This window comes from Canis aureus, chromosome 1 (genome assembly GCF_053574225.1).
Source record: "Canis aureus isolate CA01 chromosome 1, VMU_Caureus_v.1.0, whole genome shotgun sequence".
NCBI lineage: Eukaryota > Metazoa > Chordata > Mammalia > Carnivora > Canidae > Canis > Canis aureus.
In genome coordinates, this window is record NC_135611.1 from 9,782,456 (window position 1) to 9,795,228 (window position 12,773).

Sequence of the window (12,773 nt, forward strand, 5' to 3'; positions counted from 1 at the left end):
AGACATAAAAGGTTCTCTGTGAAAGATGCTGCTCATAGCTGGAGAGGTCTCCTTTAGGGTTATTTGGAAGACATTTTTGATTGTCATAGTGAGTGGGAGGTGCTATTGCCATTTGGAGTCAGGCTATGGCTGCTAAGAGGTCTTCAGTGTGCAGAGCTATCCCAGGAGTGAAATTTCCTGGCCCTTAACCTTTCTGGGTTCAAGAGTATAATTGGATTAAGTTATTCAGATTGCTTTTCTAAGAAAACCTGTGTATAAGATTACAGTTTCTTAAGGAAATGTGCTGAGAATCAGAGCTTCAGGGGAGAGTTCCAAATTCATTCATATAAAATATTTCTCAGAAATAATAGTCTTAGCTTTCCATTTTTTTTCTATAAATCTTACTGTAGTATTATTCAAACTGTGGATTGCAGTCCATATTATAGGGCCATGAAGTTGCCTCAGGACATTGTGACCAGCATGCATCTTAATTCAACAGACAAGAATGAAATAGAAAAAAGTATGAGACTTCTAGGCTTTTATGAAGTTAAACTACTATTTTGTGAGCGTTTTGTTTCAGCTTTTACAAACTTTGTTTGAAAGTTAGCTCACAGAATAACAAGCATTTCTTTTTAGAAACAATCACATAGTAGAAATTTTTTAGTTGAGAAAATAATACTACTTGAAATAAAACTCACCTCTATGAGTGAGAATTCTTCTATGTGTGAGCTAGTGAGACCCAATTCAAACTGTTTGACAAGGAGAGGCTCATATAGTTTGGGAATTCAAGCACTGAGCCAGATTTCAGGGATGGCCAAATGCAGAGATTTGATATATTTGCATCAGAAGTTTTTCTCTCTGCCTTTCAGCACTTTTGAGGTGAGGGGAGGGCCATTCTTGGGGAGACTCTCCTTACACAATCACAAAGATGTCCTATAGCAGTTATTGTTTTCCAGAATTCCAGAATCGCGTAGGCTTGAGATTGAATTCTTCAGAAGAGGATCAGAGTGTGTTCACACAAGAAAGCAGGGGACCAAAAAAAAAAAAAATTGTGACTATATACAGCATGGCTCTTTCAGGTGCTTTTCATAATCTCCTGGGGTCAACCCTTCACCTGCAGTTGTAAGGTTATATAACAAAAATAAAGTCTTGATACTTAAATAATAATTTAATTGTGGGTTTTTTTCCCCTGTTAATTTCAAGGCCCAAGGAGGTGATAGCATATTGCAGAGATTGAAGAGGATAGTATTTGATGCCAAATCTACTATTGTGGTAAGTTGTGATGGTCTGCTTAGTGTCATGGATTATTGAGAATATACATATATATAGTTGCTTTATGTCTAATTGAGGGTAAATCTGAAATTTCAAAGGATTAGGTAAAGATACATCTTCAATTTGAAAGCTAGAAACTAGTCCATATTTACATTAAAAAGATCTTTTTCAGGTGGAAATTAAGTTTCTCTAAGTACTCATTTCTGCTGATGGGTGAGTTACCTGGGATTCAGAATCCGTTACCTCACTGGCATGACTTTAAAAATGTTTTCCAGAGTCTCTTTCCAACTCCTGCCCTTTTTAGTCATTGGATCTGAACCTGCTTCACCTCTAGGTCAGCTTGACAGCAGAGGCATGTCTAAGTTTGTTTGGGCCTTAAACTTAGTTCTAGTTGTTTAGCTACTTACTCCATGGGCGTTTTCATTAAGGCCAAAAGCAGTCATCAAAGTAGAAATCCTCAAAATAAGCCCTTAGGACATTGTGTCTGCTGCTGCTCTAACTTCACTTGCTGTCACTCTAGCTCCCATCCATTCTGTACACTACCACACAATGAATGTTACCAGAATGGTCTATTATCACTTTCCTTCCCTTTTCCATCAACACATATGGGAATATCTGTCATCTCAAATGGCCTCTCTAGTTTTCGAATAATTGCAGAAGCTTCTCTGTAGCTTCCTGCTGCTTCTCACAGTGCCTTACTCTTACTCATGCTTAAATTTCTGCCTCAAAACACCTTTATTCTGGGAAGCCATCTTCCGTTACCTCCACCCAAAGTCACTTTGCCCTCTTCTGACTTTGTCTGCACAGTTCTGAGTTACAGTCGTAACCCACAGAGGATAGTATAGTTGAAAAACCTATTCAATAAAATTGCTTTTACTTTTCTGAGAACTAAGCGGATTGTGTATACACTGAGGGAAATAATTAAGTTAATGTGCTTTATCATTAACCAGTACGTAAAAAATATCTTAAATGCCATGTGAAGAGGAATGTGTATGTACCTTTTTTATGGTAGATAAGCAGCCTTCGCAGTGAGCACATTGCTGTAGTCCAGGATCCGACTACATAGCTGTTGGGCACGCAGTTGCCATCTCCAAAGAGACATTTATGGTTATGTGAGGAAGATAAATGTCTTAGAAAAGGATATAAAATATTTGGTGCTTTTTTCTGCTGCTGGTAGCTGGTCTCTCTCTCACACACACATACATGTAAAAGTTCTATCTTACAGTGTCTCTAACATGGTAGCTGCTGCAGAGATCCTGACATTGATTCATTGGAACTAAAAGCAAGTTGACTGGTTAGCAAGTGGAAGAAATTTGCTGTAGTTTGAAATTCATTCATGTATCTTATACCAGAGTACATATAAGGAGAACTGAATTGTGATTCTCTTCCCACAGTCTATATTCAAGAGCTCTCCACTGATGGGCTGCTTTCTCTTTGGCCTTCCACTGGGGGTCGTCAGTATCATGTGCTATGGCATCTACACAGCAGACACAGATGGAGGTTACATAGAAGAACGATATGAAGTATCCAAAAGTGAAATTGAAAGCCAAGAACCAACAGAAGAAAGCAAAGAACAGGAGCCAAGGAGTGGAGATGCCCTAGTGCCTACGGTGCAAGGACCCAAAGATGTATTAGAAAAGAAGAAAGATTGAAATTTTGCTAATGTAGAATATTTCATAGGATTTCAAATTATTAAAGAGTCTATTTATTGAATTTAGACATTTAATCATCTTTACAAAAAAGAATACGTTATTTGTATTTTGCTAATATCTACTTGCATGGATTAAAGTAGTCCTTCCTAAATGGGGGCATATTTGGAGCAAAGAGATGAAATGTTTGTCTAAAAAAAAAAAAAAATCCAGACACTCCATCAAAGTTGACCTTATAGATACTGTTACAGCAGATCAGTTCTTTTGCATGTTTCTCTATCTGAGTATTCTGTGACACAATTAAGATTCCTGAACAGAATATTTAAATTGGTCAGTCAGGTAGAAGATACATGTTTGACAAAGAAAAACAATACCTTCACCTCCTACCATTCATTCTCCTCGTATATTTTAGGTAAGGTTTACGTGGACAAAATTAAGTCTTTAAAATTTAGGCACTTTAAAGGAGAACTAACAACTTTTTCCATGGATCAACTTAAGATTGACTTAAAAATAATTTGGTTTTATATAGCTTAGCGATTTTATTTTGTTATTGTTTTTAAAGGAGAAGAAAAGTTCCTTTTTAACTTTATACTCAGTTGCATTATAAAAATTTCCTATGCGTCTATAGAGTGGGGAAAAATAGTCTTGTGTTTAATCTTTGCAAAATAAATGGATTTATTTGGGACATTGATTTCAAACCACACCCTGGGACATGCTTAGCAGTTGTCTCAGTGGTCACTGTAGGAAGGGGAGGGTCTCTGTTACTCCTACTCTGCTTTAGCCAGAATGGCCTCCTATTTTTTCTCTATTTTATATATTGGAATCTCTTCTAAAAATTTGCTTTGATAAAAAGCTCCTGCTGCTTTTTAAAAAGTAATATATATCATATTTTTTATGTTTATGATATGGTAACTTATGACATAGTATATGTGTATCTGTGTATATACACACATGCACAATATATTTACATACACATATATAAAATTTATTGACATATGTCTGTTACATAACATGGGCATGTTTATATTCATAATGAGTGACATTATCAGCCTGTCAACAAATTTATGATAATCCAGTGAGTAAGAGATCTGCCAGTTACCTTCTCCATCCTCTCATTTCTGACGCCTATTTCAGCCAGTGACCTCTCCTCTTCTCCCTATAATGAAATAAGAACTCTATCCCGAGTAATGGATAAAAATTGGCATTATTTTAAGTATAATTATGGTGTGCTTATTGTAGATTATTTTTGAGTCCTTCATTTTAGCTAAGTTTATAGGATTTTTATTAGATGACCATTGTGTGGGTGATTATTCACTGAATGAGTTAAACAATATAATAGTTTTTATTAAACACTGAAAAATGAGTGTTAATCACTTTAAAAATATGCAGCTCATGGTCCTGATATTGAAGTTGTTTAGGGCTTTGGTCCTCAAGCCAGCTGTTGGTTACTTCTGATGCCATGCTGATCCCAGCTAAACTGAAACTCTTGTATCTACTAAGAAGTTTCTAGCAATTGTTTTATTGTATCCATGTGTTCTTTTAGCATATCATAGTTAAATGCTACCAATTTAACAATTGGATTCCTCTCCAAAGAGTAATGAGGGGTTCTTTTGGAGGATAAATATTAATGTTCCCAGAGGTCGAGCTTGTTTTGCAGCAGTGACAAAAGCTTAGGTGACTATCATGCTTCGAGTCTAACCTAATAAGGAATGTAAAGCATAGCCTCCACCAGTGACAGTAGGAAATTATAGAAAATGCCATGGCTTTTCTTCATGTTTATCATTATCAGATGTCCATCATCTGCACATTTTTGGCCTTTGTCAGGCATCACTTATAAAAATGAAAGACTTCAGTAGAGAAAGAAAAAATAGTAAAAACTCAATATGTATCAACAAACAAGACATCCAGTGATCTTTGTATTCTGAGACTTGCTTGTCAGTAAGTTAATGCCTTAATTTTCTGTTACCTTTTTCACAACTCTCTACTGTTGTCCTATATTCTATTTGTGTTTTTCAAGAGTGTCTGTTAGGAAAACAAAACGTGTAGATGGTTTATAAGGAATAATTTTCTTTCTTTTGTATTAAAATTTTGCTTTTTATTTTGTTTCTACTTTAGGATACTATCAGATTTCTCACAAAACAAATTTAAAAATTTTGTTCAGTAGTATGCTGTTCCCTTTAATGTGGTATCAGCATTTAAGTAGAAATGCTATTTTCATTTTAGGAAAAACTACACCCAAGTTAATTTCTTAATGAATCTAGTAGTATAATAGAGATATCCTCATTCACTGGTGAATCTTATTATGATTACATATTAATAAGAGTATCCTTTTGTCTTTTCTTTTGGTTGCAATAAAATTCTCTTTCTAAATCTTAAAATTCAGAATTCTAGGTGACTTGCTATTGCTAAATCTAGTGTTCAGACAATATTTAATTACATTTCAGAGGAAGAAAATATATATTTTTATCAAGCTATGCACCCCATTATAGCTTGTAGTCCTTTCTATTTGCTTCATCATACACATTAATATTTCTCTAGCTACTTTATCTGAAACTTGAGGTGTATTAGGCCTGAATTTTTATTTTCTTCTCACGCCTAGTGTTTTCCTGGTATCTGACTTAGAAATAGCATTAACAGCCAAATGTCTAGAGGTTGAAGGAAGGGCCTATGTGAGTAGTTAGACAACTGTATTTTTGTTTAGTGGATTTTTGTTGATGTTTCTTGTGTTTTGTTTCAGGGGCTTTTGTGGTTTTGGTTTTCTAAAATAATTTACATTTTTTCATCATTGCTTCATATGATACAGAGGTATCATACAGAGGACAGGTAAAAAAAAAAAAAAACTTAGCTATTCTCTTTATGCAGACATTGTTCAAGTAAACCAGCGTGAGATATTAAGACTTTCAATTATTTGGTGGGATTAGGTTTGCCATTTTATTTTTATAAATATATATTTTTTCTGAATGTGTCTGAGTCCAAGAGTGGGCAAAAAATAATTTTCTACTTTGGACTAAATCTATAAAGGTTTTTGGAAGTCTGTATTACTACTAACTTGTTGAATTCATGATATCTTGCCTTATGGCACCAATTGTAAACCTTTGATTTTCTAAAATAAATTAATTGAAAAATGTTATTACTTTTACTATTTGTATATTTTCAATACTAATAGTTCCTTGTGCAAGCAAGAGGACTGATCTTCCACAAATTATTTTTCCTTTCATTAAATTGTAAGTTATTTGTCATTATAGAAACATAAAATGAGTTTAAACAGACTTGGGAGAGATCAAGTTGTTATCTAATCCTCTTATAGATAACCTGAGATTCATAGGTTTTATATTTCTGTATTTGTAACACTTGATTATTTTTAAACATTCATTGCAGGGTTTAGAGTTGGAATAATTGGACTTGAGTCTGTGATCTACAGCTTCATTGTGATCGTGGACACAACACAACCTCCCCTCCTTTTTGTTGTCAGTAAAACGGAAGTCTAACGCTTCGATGTTCTTTTTGAAAACAGCATCAAACGGAGAAAGTGTATTAGAAAAAACAGAAGTCTGTAGAAACACTAATTTTTTAGTAATTTATTTTTCACATGTTATACCTTCGGCACATTTTTTAATGAGAATTGTCCTGGCACAGGAATAACAGCCAAAAGTGGGCCCCACCCAACGTGGGACTCATACAGATGAGCTGGTTAGAATGGACCTTCGCAGATAAGAGCGACCAAACCATGTCCTCTGTATAAATTTCGTGGGTGATGAACTGGCTCCCAGGTCATTGCTGAGAGGGGACTGCATCGTGGATGTGGAGGCCCAGTGTCCTACTGCCTGAAGTCCAGTCCTTATTCCATCACATGTTGTGCAAAGTTGGGAAGTGTCTAATTCCGGGTTGATGGAACCCATCTCCCTGGATTGAGATTGACTGAGTTACATATAAGACACATGACTGGCACATGAAAACAGCTCAGAAATATATGTATATATTCGATTTATTTTTTTAGAATTTATATCATTGTTGATCACAGAGAAAAGCCAAGACTTCAGGAATATGAAATAGTAGTATGTTTAAATTTGCTTGGCCACTTTGCAACTCAAGCTCTAACATTTTTGGATGGAAATGGGAGTTGTTAGTTCTTTAACAAATATTTAGGTTCACAAACATCTCCAAAAACCCCATTGGGGGGAAAAAAAAAAAACATTGGGTTTTATGCTTTCAGTGAAAATGCATGTAAGAGGATATGAGTATCCAGTAGGGTTATTGATGGTGTGTGTAAATAGATACCAGTGTTATTTGGATACAGATTTAGAATATTAATAGATACTGAATATAGATGATTTGATTTTCCTACAAGCCTTCCTGACAACAGTCCTCAACCCTTAACTTTCTCTAAAACCGAGAAGAGATTTCCAACAACTAGTAAAAAAAGTGGCAATTGTTTTCTTGACAATGTATTCTTTCAACACATGTTTTTTGCACATCTTCTGTGTCCTACTGAGGATACAGCAGTAAAGGATGGCCATAACCTGCCTTCACTAAAAGTGCTGTTTTCTGTTTGCCTTTTCCTGTAATCTGTTGTTCAATATAAAATCCTTGCTGTTACGTCTTTAGGATCTTTGGGACTTCGGGAACGAGACCAGGGCAGTGCAGGCCAGGGCAGCTTGCTTCAGATAGATGAAGGCTATCTTCACCCATTCAGCATGTCTACAACAGAGCCAGTGCTGTGGGCGGAGAGGAGGGGCTGTGGACTGCGGTGCTGGGTGGGGATCCCCACGGGAGGAATCTCCAGAGAGAACCCGCCCTGACAAGATCACATGGGAGCTGGACGGCCCCTTCTTCCTGCAATGCCTTCTGAGACTGAGATTCGGTGAGTAAGTAAATGTAAGCGCTAATTGCTGTGTATTTAGAAATTCTTAGGTAATTTCTGTGGATGTTACAAATCTGTGTGGACATCTTGCAAATTTGTGTCTCCAGCTTGAACTCCATACTTGATATTCAACTCAGCCTCTCCACTTGGGTGTTTAGTAGGGAACTCAAGCAACGTATCCAAAGTACTGGCTGTCCACCAAGCACCTGCTTATGCTCAGTCCCCCTGATCTCAGTAGATGGTAACATCATTGTTATAATTACTTGGGCCAAATATCCTGGATTAATCTGAGACTTCTTTCCTTCAACACTTCTAATCTGTGAGAAATTTTTGTTAGTTATATCTTTAAAATACACTTAGAAGCCAGGCTTCAGGGATGCCTGGGTGGCTCAGCGGTTGAGCATCTGCCTTCGGCCCAGGGCGTGATCCTGGGGTCCTGGGATCGAGTCCCACATCGGGCTCCCTGCATGGAGCCTGCTTCTCCCTCTGCCCCTGTCTCTGCCTCTCTCTGTGTGTCTTATGAATAAATAAATCTTAAAAAAAAAAAAAAAAAAAAGAAGAAGCCAGAGATCACACCACCATACAGGTCAGCAGCCTGGTGTAGGTGCCACATCCCATAGCCAGGCTTCACTGCTTGCACCCTTGCCTGACTGCAGGCTACTCTCCAAGAGCAGCTAAAGGGATCTTTTTTTTATGATGTAAGGCAGATCGTGGCATTTTTCTGCTCAAAACAACATTCCAGTGACTTCCTACCTTAGTGTAACAAAGAAGGGCCTCACCATGAACTATGTTACTGATTGAAACGTGCCCCCCGCCCCAGATTCCTACGCTGAAGTCCTGACCCCCTAGTACCTTAGAACGTGACCTTATTTGGAAATAAGGTCATTGTGGATATAACTAGTTAAAATGAGATCATACTGGAATAGAGTGGGTCCTAATCCAAAATGACTGGTGTCCTAAGAGAAAGGGGAAATCTGGAACAATCACATACAGGGAGAATGGGAAGGTAAAGGCACGATTTGGGGTGATGCTTCTACAAAGTGAGGAACGCCAAATATGGCCAAGGAGCCACGGGAAGCCAGGAGAAAGGTGCGCTGCAGGTTCTCCCCCACAGCCTCAGGAGGCCCCAGCCCTGCAGACCCTTTAGTCTTGGACTTCTGACCTCCAGAAATGTGAGACAATAACTTTTTGTGGTTTAAACCACAGGGTTTGTGGTACTTTGTTACAGAGACCCTGACAAACTGATACAGCTCATGATTATTTTTTACAGCCTCCCTGCCCTGACCACATTTCTCTCCCGCCCGCCTCCACGCCCTTCCTGCTCGTTCCATTCCATCACCTGCTGTCTTGTTCTGGACCATGTCTTGTGCACATGCTGTTTCCTGTGACTAGAATGACATCCTCCTGGATATGTACCTGGCTCCCTCCTTCCTCTAGCTCACCTCATTATTCATGCCTTTATTAACCATCCTGCATGAATTAGCCCACCCGGCCTCCAGCTCCCCCCAACCCCTTTGCTGCTTTATTTTTTTACAAACACTTCTCTATAATATTATATATTTTTGTTTACTGCCTGCTTCCCCCCTGAAATACACACTAATGTAAGCCCTGAATGGTCAGATACATTTTCTGGGTTTTTTTCAAGGCTACAGTCTCAGTTCCTGAAACATGGTTGGCATGAAGTATGATTCAATAAATATTTATAAAATAAATGAATGAATAAATGAATGGATGAATAAATATTTGAATATATTGTATTTATATGACAATGTATTTATTATGAGTATGTTAGTGTTGAAGGTTTCTGATTTTTAAAAATATCAGAAAGACTTAATTGAAAATTTTAAGTGCATGTTCTGAAAGTATCTGAGTGCTTACTGATTGAGCAATACAAAAGATGAGTAATTAACATGAAAGAGTCATAAGCTTTGGAAATATTTTATGTTTTAGTATGGAAGATTTGTATTATTTAGCTTAGGATCCAGAACCTTAAAATCTATACAGTCATTGAAAATAAAAATAGATTTGCGGTCAAGAACTATGAAAACTTTTGGATAACCAGATATTCAACATCCCTCAAATATTATTGAAAAATAAACAATTAGCCCTTTTGCAAATGTCAATCTAAAATTGTTAGCCTTGAAAAAATAAATAAAAATTTTAAAAAAAATTGTTAGCCTTGGCACCTGCGTGATACATTCAGTTAAGCGTCTGACTCTTGGTTCTAGCTCAGGTCATGATCTCAGGGATGTGGGATCCAGCCCAGTATAGTAGGGCTCATGCTCAGCATGGAGTTGGCTTGAGATTCTCTTTCCCTCGCCTTCAGTCTTTCCCCCTACTTATGTGCTCTATCTCAAATAAGTCTTTTAAAATTTTTTTTAAAAAAACCATAACATTGTTAGCCTTGTGGTGGTAATTACTGTATTTTAAGTTATGGATTCTTAACCGATTGTGCTTCTCAGAATTCTGTGAGCATCCATTGCCTCAGATGCTTTATAAAAATACACAAAAGTCCTAGAAAATCCATTTGGTTGGTTTTGGATGAGCTTCTGCTTGAAGCCAAAACAGAGGGAAAAAAGCCTCCCCTAGTTGATCTTGATGTGTACTCCCAGTTGGGAAGCAGTGTTTTAAATGATCATTAGGAAAGGTAAAAGTGTCAGCGCCTTTAAAAGAAGCTGTGTTTTCTGGGAATTCCTTGTGAGCATCCAGAGGTCAAATATGATACAAGAGCATGATGTGCTTCATTTCCCCTTCACGACCCCGCAGCCTCCGCCAACCGTGAGTAAACTTGCTTGCACAACAGCAGCAGCTTCAGGAAAGTGGTTTTTATTCTTGCAAACAAGAGAGTAGGTTATGTCCAGCTGGGATGATTTATTTCCCTTTGCATCCTACCATCCTTCTCTAGAGATGAGCAGGGTGGCTCAGGACTAAAGTGAGCCTTTGCTGTTGGAGATGAGGGCGGTGGCAGGGTGATGGCAGAGTGGTGGCAAGGGGTGGCAGCCACGAGCCTCAGAGTGTCATTGTCATACTTTCTGCTTTCATTCATCCTCATGAGTCATTTGTGTAGAAAGTGAAACGTAAAACACAAAAGTGGTCACAATTTTACTTCTTTCTTCTACACTATCTAGCGGAAAACAAGTTTTCATGTGACCAGGAACAGGTTCCAAATATAAAAATGTGTCCCAAGATACCCATTTGACAGTGTAAGGCAAAGCTCAAACACCGAAGCACATCTCTGCAGGAGGGCATTTCTGCTCAACCGCCTGTGGTCGTCAGGTGCAGCTCATTCCTAGCTCGTCAAACTCTTGTGATCAAAAGCAGTTTCTTCCCTAAGAAGTTGGATTGTAGAACTTCACATTGTCAAAGAATAATGAGAGAAGAACTAAAATTCGCAGTCTTCAGTGGCGTGATGCTGTCCTTACAAAGGAAGAAGGGACAGCACCATGGCTTGGACCCCAGTTGTTCTTTTAGTCAATTTTACATAGTCTAGTTAAAAAAAAAACCACATAGATACTTTTTATTGTATATATTTAGGGAGGCAAACAGGTAAAGCAAATATAGCTACATGTTTACAACTTGTGGTTCTAAATACAGGGCAGGAGGGTGTCCTGTACTCCTCACCTGGAATCAACAATTATACTCTTCATGCAACTTCCATTTGGTTTCAAAAGTTTCAAAATAAATGTTGGGGAGAAAATGGAGCAAGTATTACTGTAAATTCTTGTTTCATTGTGATAATCTTGAATATGCATCCAAAGGTGCTTTTAATATTAAATATGATGGAAATATACATTGTGGCTCTGAAAAATATGTGCTATGGCAGCGCTTACCTGCATTTTTAGAAGTACTGTCTCTCAAATAATTTAGATGGAAATGGCCTTATGTAAAATGAAACCTTGATAACATATCGAAGATGCACAGGAAAGGTTTGAACAAATTGGTTCATGGAATCTTAAAGGCTCTTGCTATTAAAAAATAAATGAATAAATCACATTCAAAAGCCATGAGCATAAGTTGAAAGTTTCATCCCTTTCAATCAACGTGGACAATAATAAATATATTAGCAGACATTTGATCATAATTTTTTTGGAAAGTATTTTTTTAAATTTAATACTATTTATTTATTTATTTATTTATTTATTTATTTATTTATACATTTATTTTTTTATTGGTGTTCAATTTGCCAACATATAGAATAACGCCCAGTGCTCATCCCATCAAGTGCCCCCCTCAGTGCCCGTCACCTAGTCACCCCCACCCCCCACCCACCTCCCCTTCTCCAACCCCTAGTTCATTTCCCAGAGTTAGGAGTCTCTCATGTTCTGTCTCCCATTCTAATACTTCCCACTCATTTTTTCTCCTTTCCCCTTTATTCCCTTTCACTATTTTTTATATTCCCCAAATGAATGAGACCATGTAATGTTTGTCCTTCTCCGAGTGACTACTGTCACTTATTTATATCAGAGTATTACTAATCCTAATAAAAGGAAAAAAAATCCAACCTAATTTATTAAAAAAATACCAACCTAATTTATAAATCACTTCTTTGAAGCTTTTAACAACCATTTTAAGGGATATTGATTCCTTCTTCCCACCATCTTGGCTACACAGGACATTACATATACATATATGGTGTTTAATGTACAGCATTGCACTATTAATGAATTAAATCAACATATTTGTTTATTGCAAAGCTAATACTATTTTTAAGAATTGACATCATGTGGCCTGGACTGAATGTTCAATAAGAGTTTGAATGAACAATGACTGAATCGATCAATGGTTAGATAGACAAGATGGCATTTTCAAAGATTCAGAATGGCTATAAATACCGAAATCACGCTGCTTCCCACACACTATTCAAATAAAAGCTACTATCTTCATTCTCTGTTGCTTGGGAATGACTGCACACACACAGACATAAATTCCAAAAATCATACCTTTCATATGACACTACCACAAGGCAACATTTCTATTACATATTTCCATAAAACAAGGAAACAAAAATGCCC

The 12,773-nt window shown here is 37.1% G+C and overlaps 1 protein-coding gene across 3 annotated transcripts in view; it reads left to right on the plus strand.

The window, feature by feature from the left end:
• TMX3 (thioredoxin related transmembrane protein 3) overlaps nucleotides 1-6,030 on the plus strand; it is a 44,309-nt gene extending 38,279 nt beyond the window's left edge. For all 3 annotated transcript variants that reach the window (XM_077885585.1, XM_077885653.1, XM_077885739.1), the window contains 2 exons: nucleotides 1,183-1,251; nucleotides 2,646-6,030. In XM_077885585.1, the coding sequence (XP_077741711.1) occupies nucleotides 1,183-1,251; nucleotides 2,646-2,903 (327 nt within the window). In that variant the 3' untranslated portion in view covers nucleotides 2,904-6,030. The remainder of the gene's footprint in view (nucleotides 1-1,182; nucleotides 1,252-2,645) is intronic.
• The last annotated feature ends 6,743 nt before the right edge of the window (nucleotides 6,031-12,773 follow it).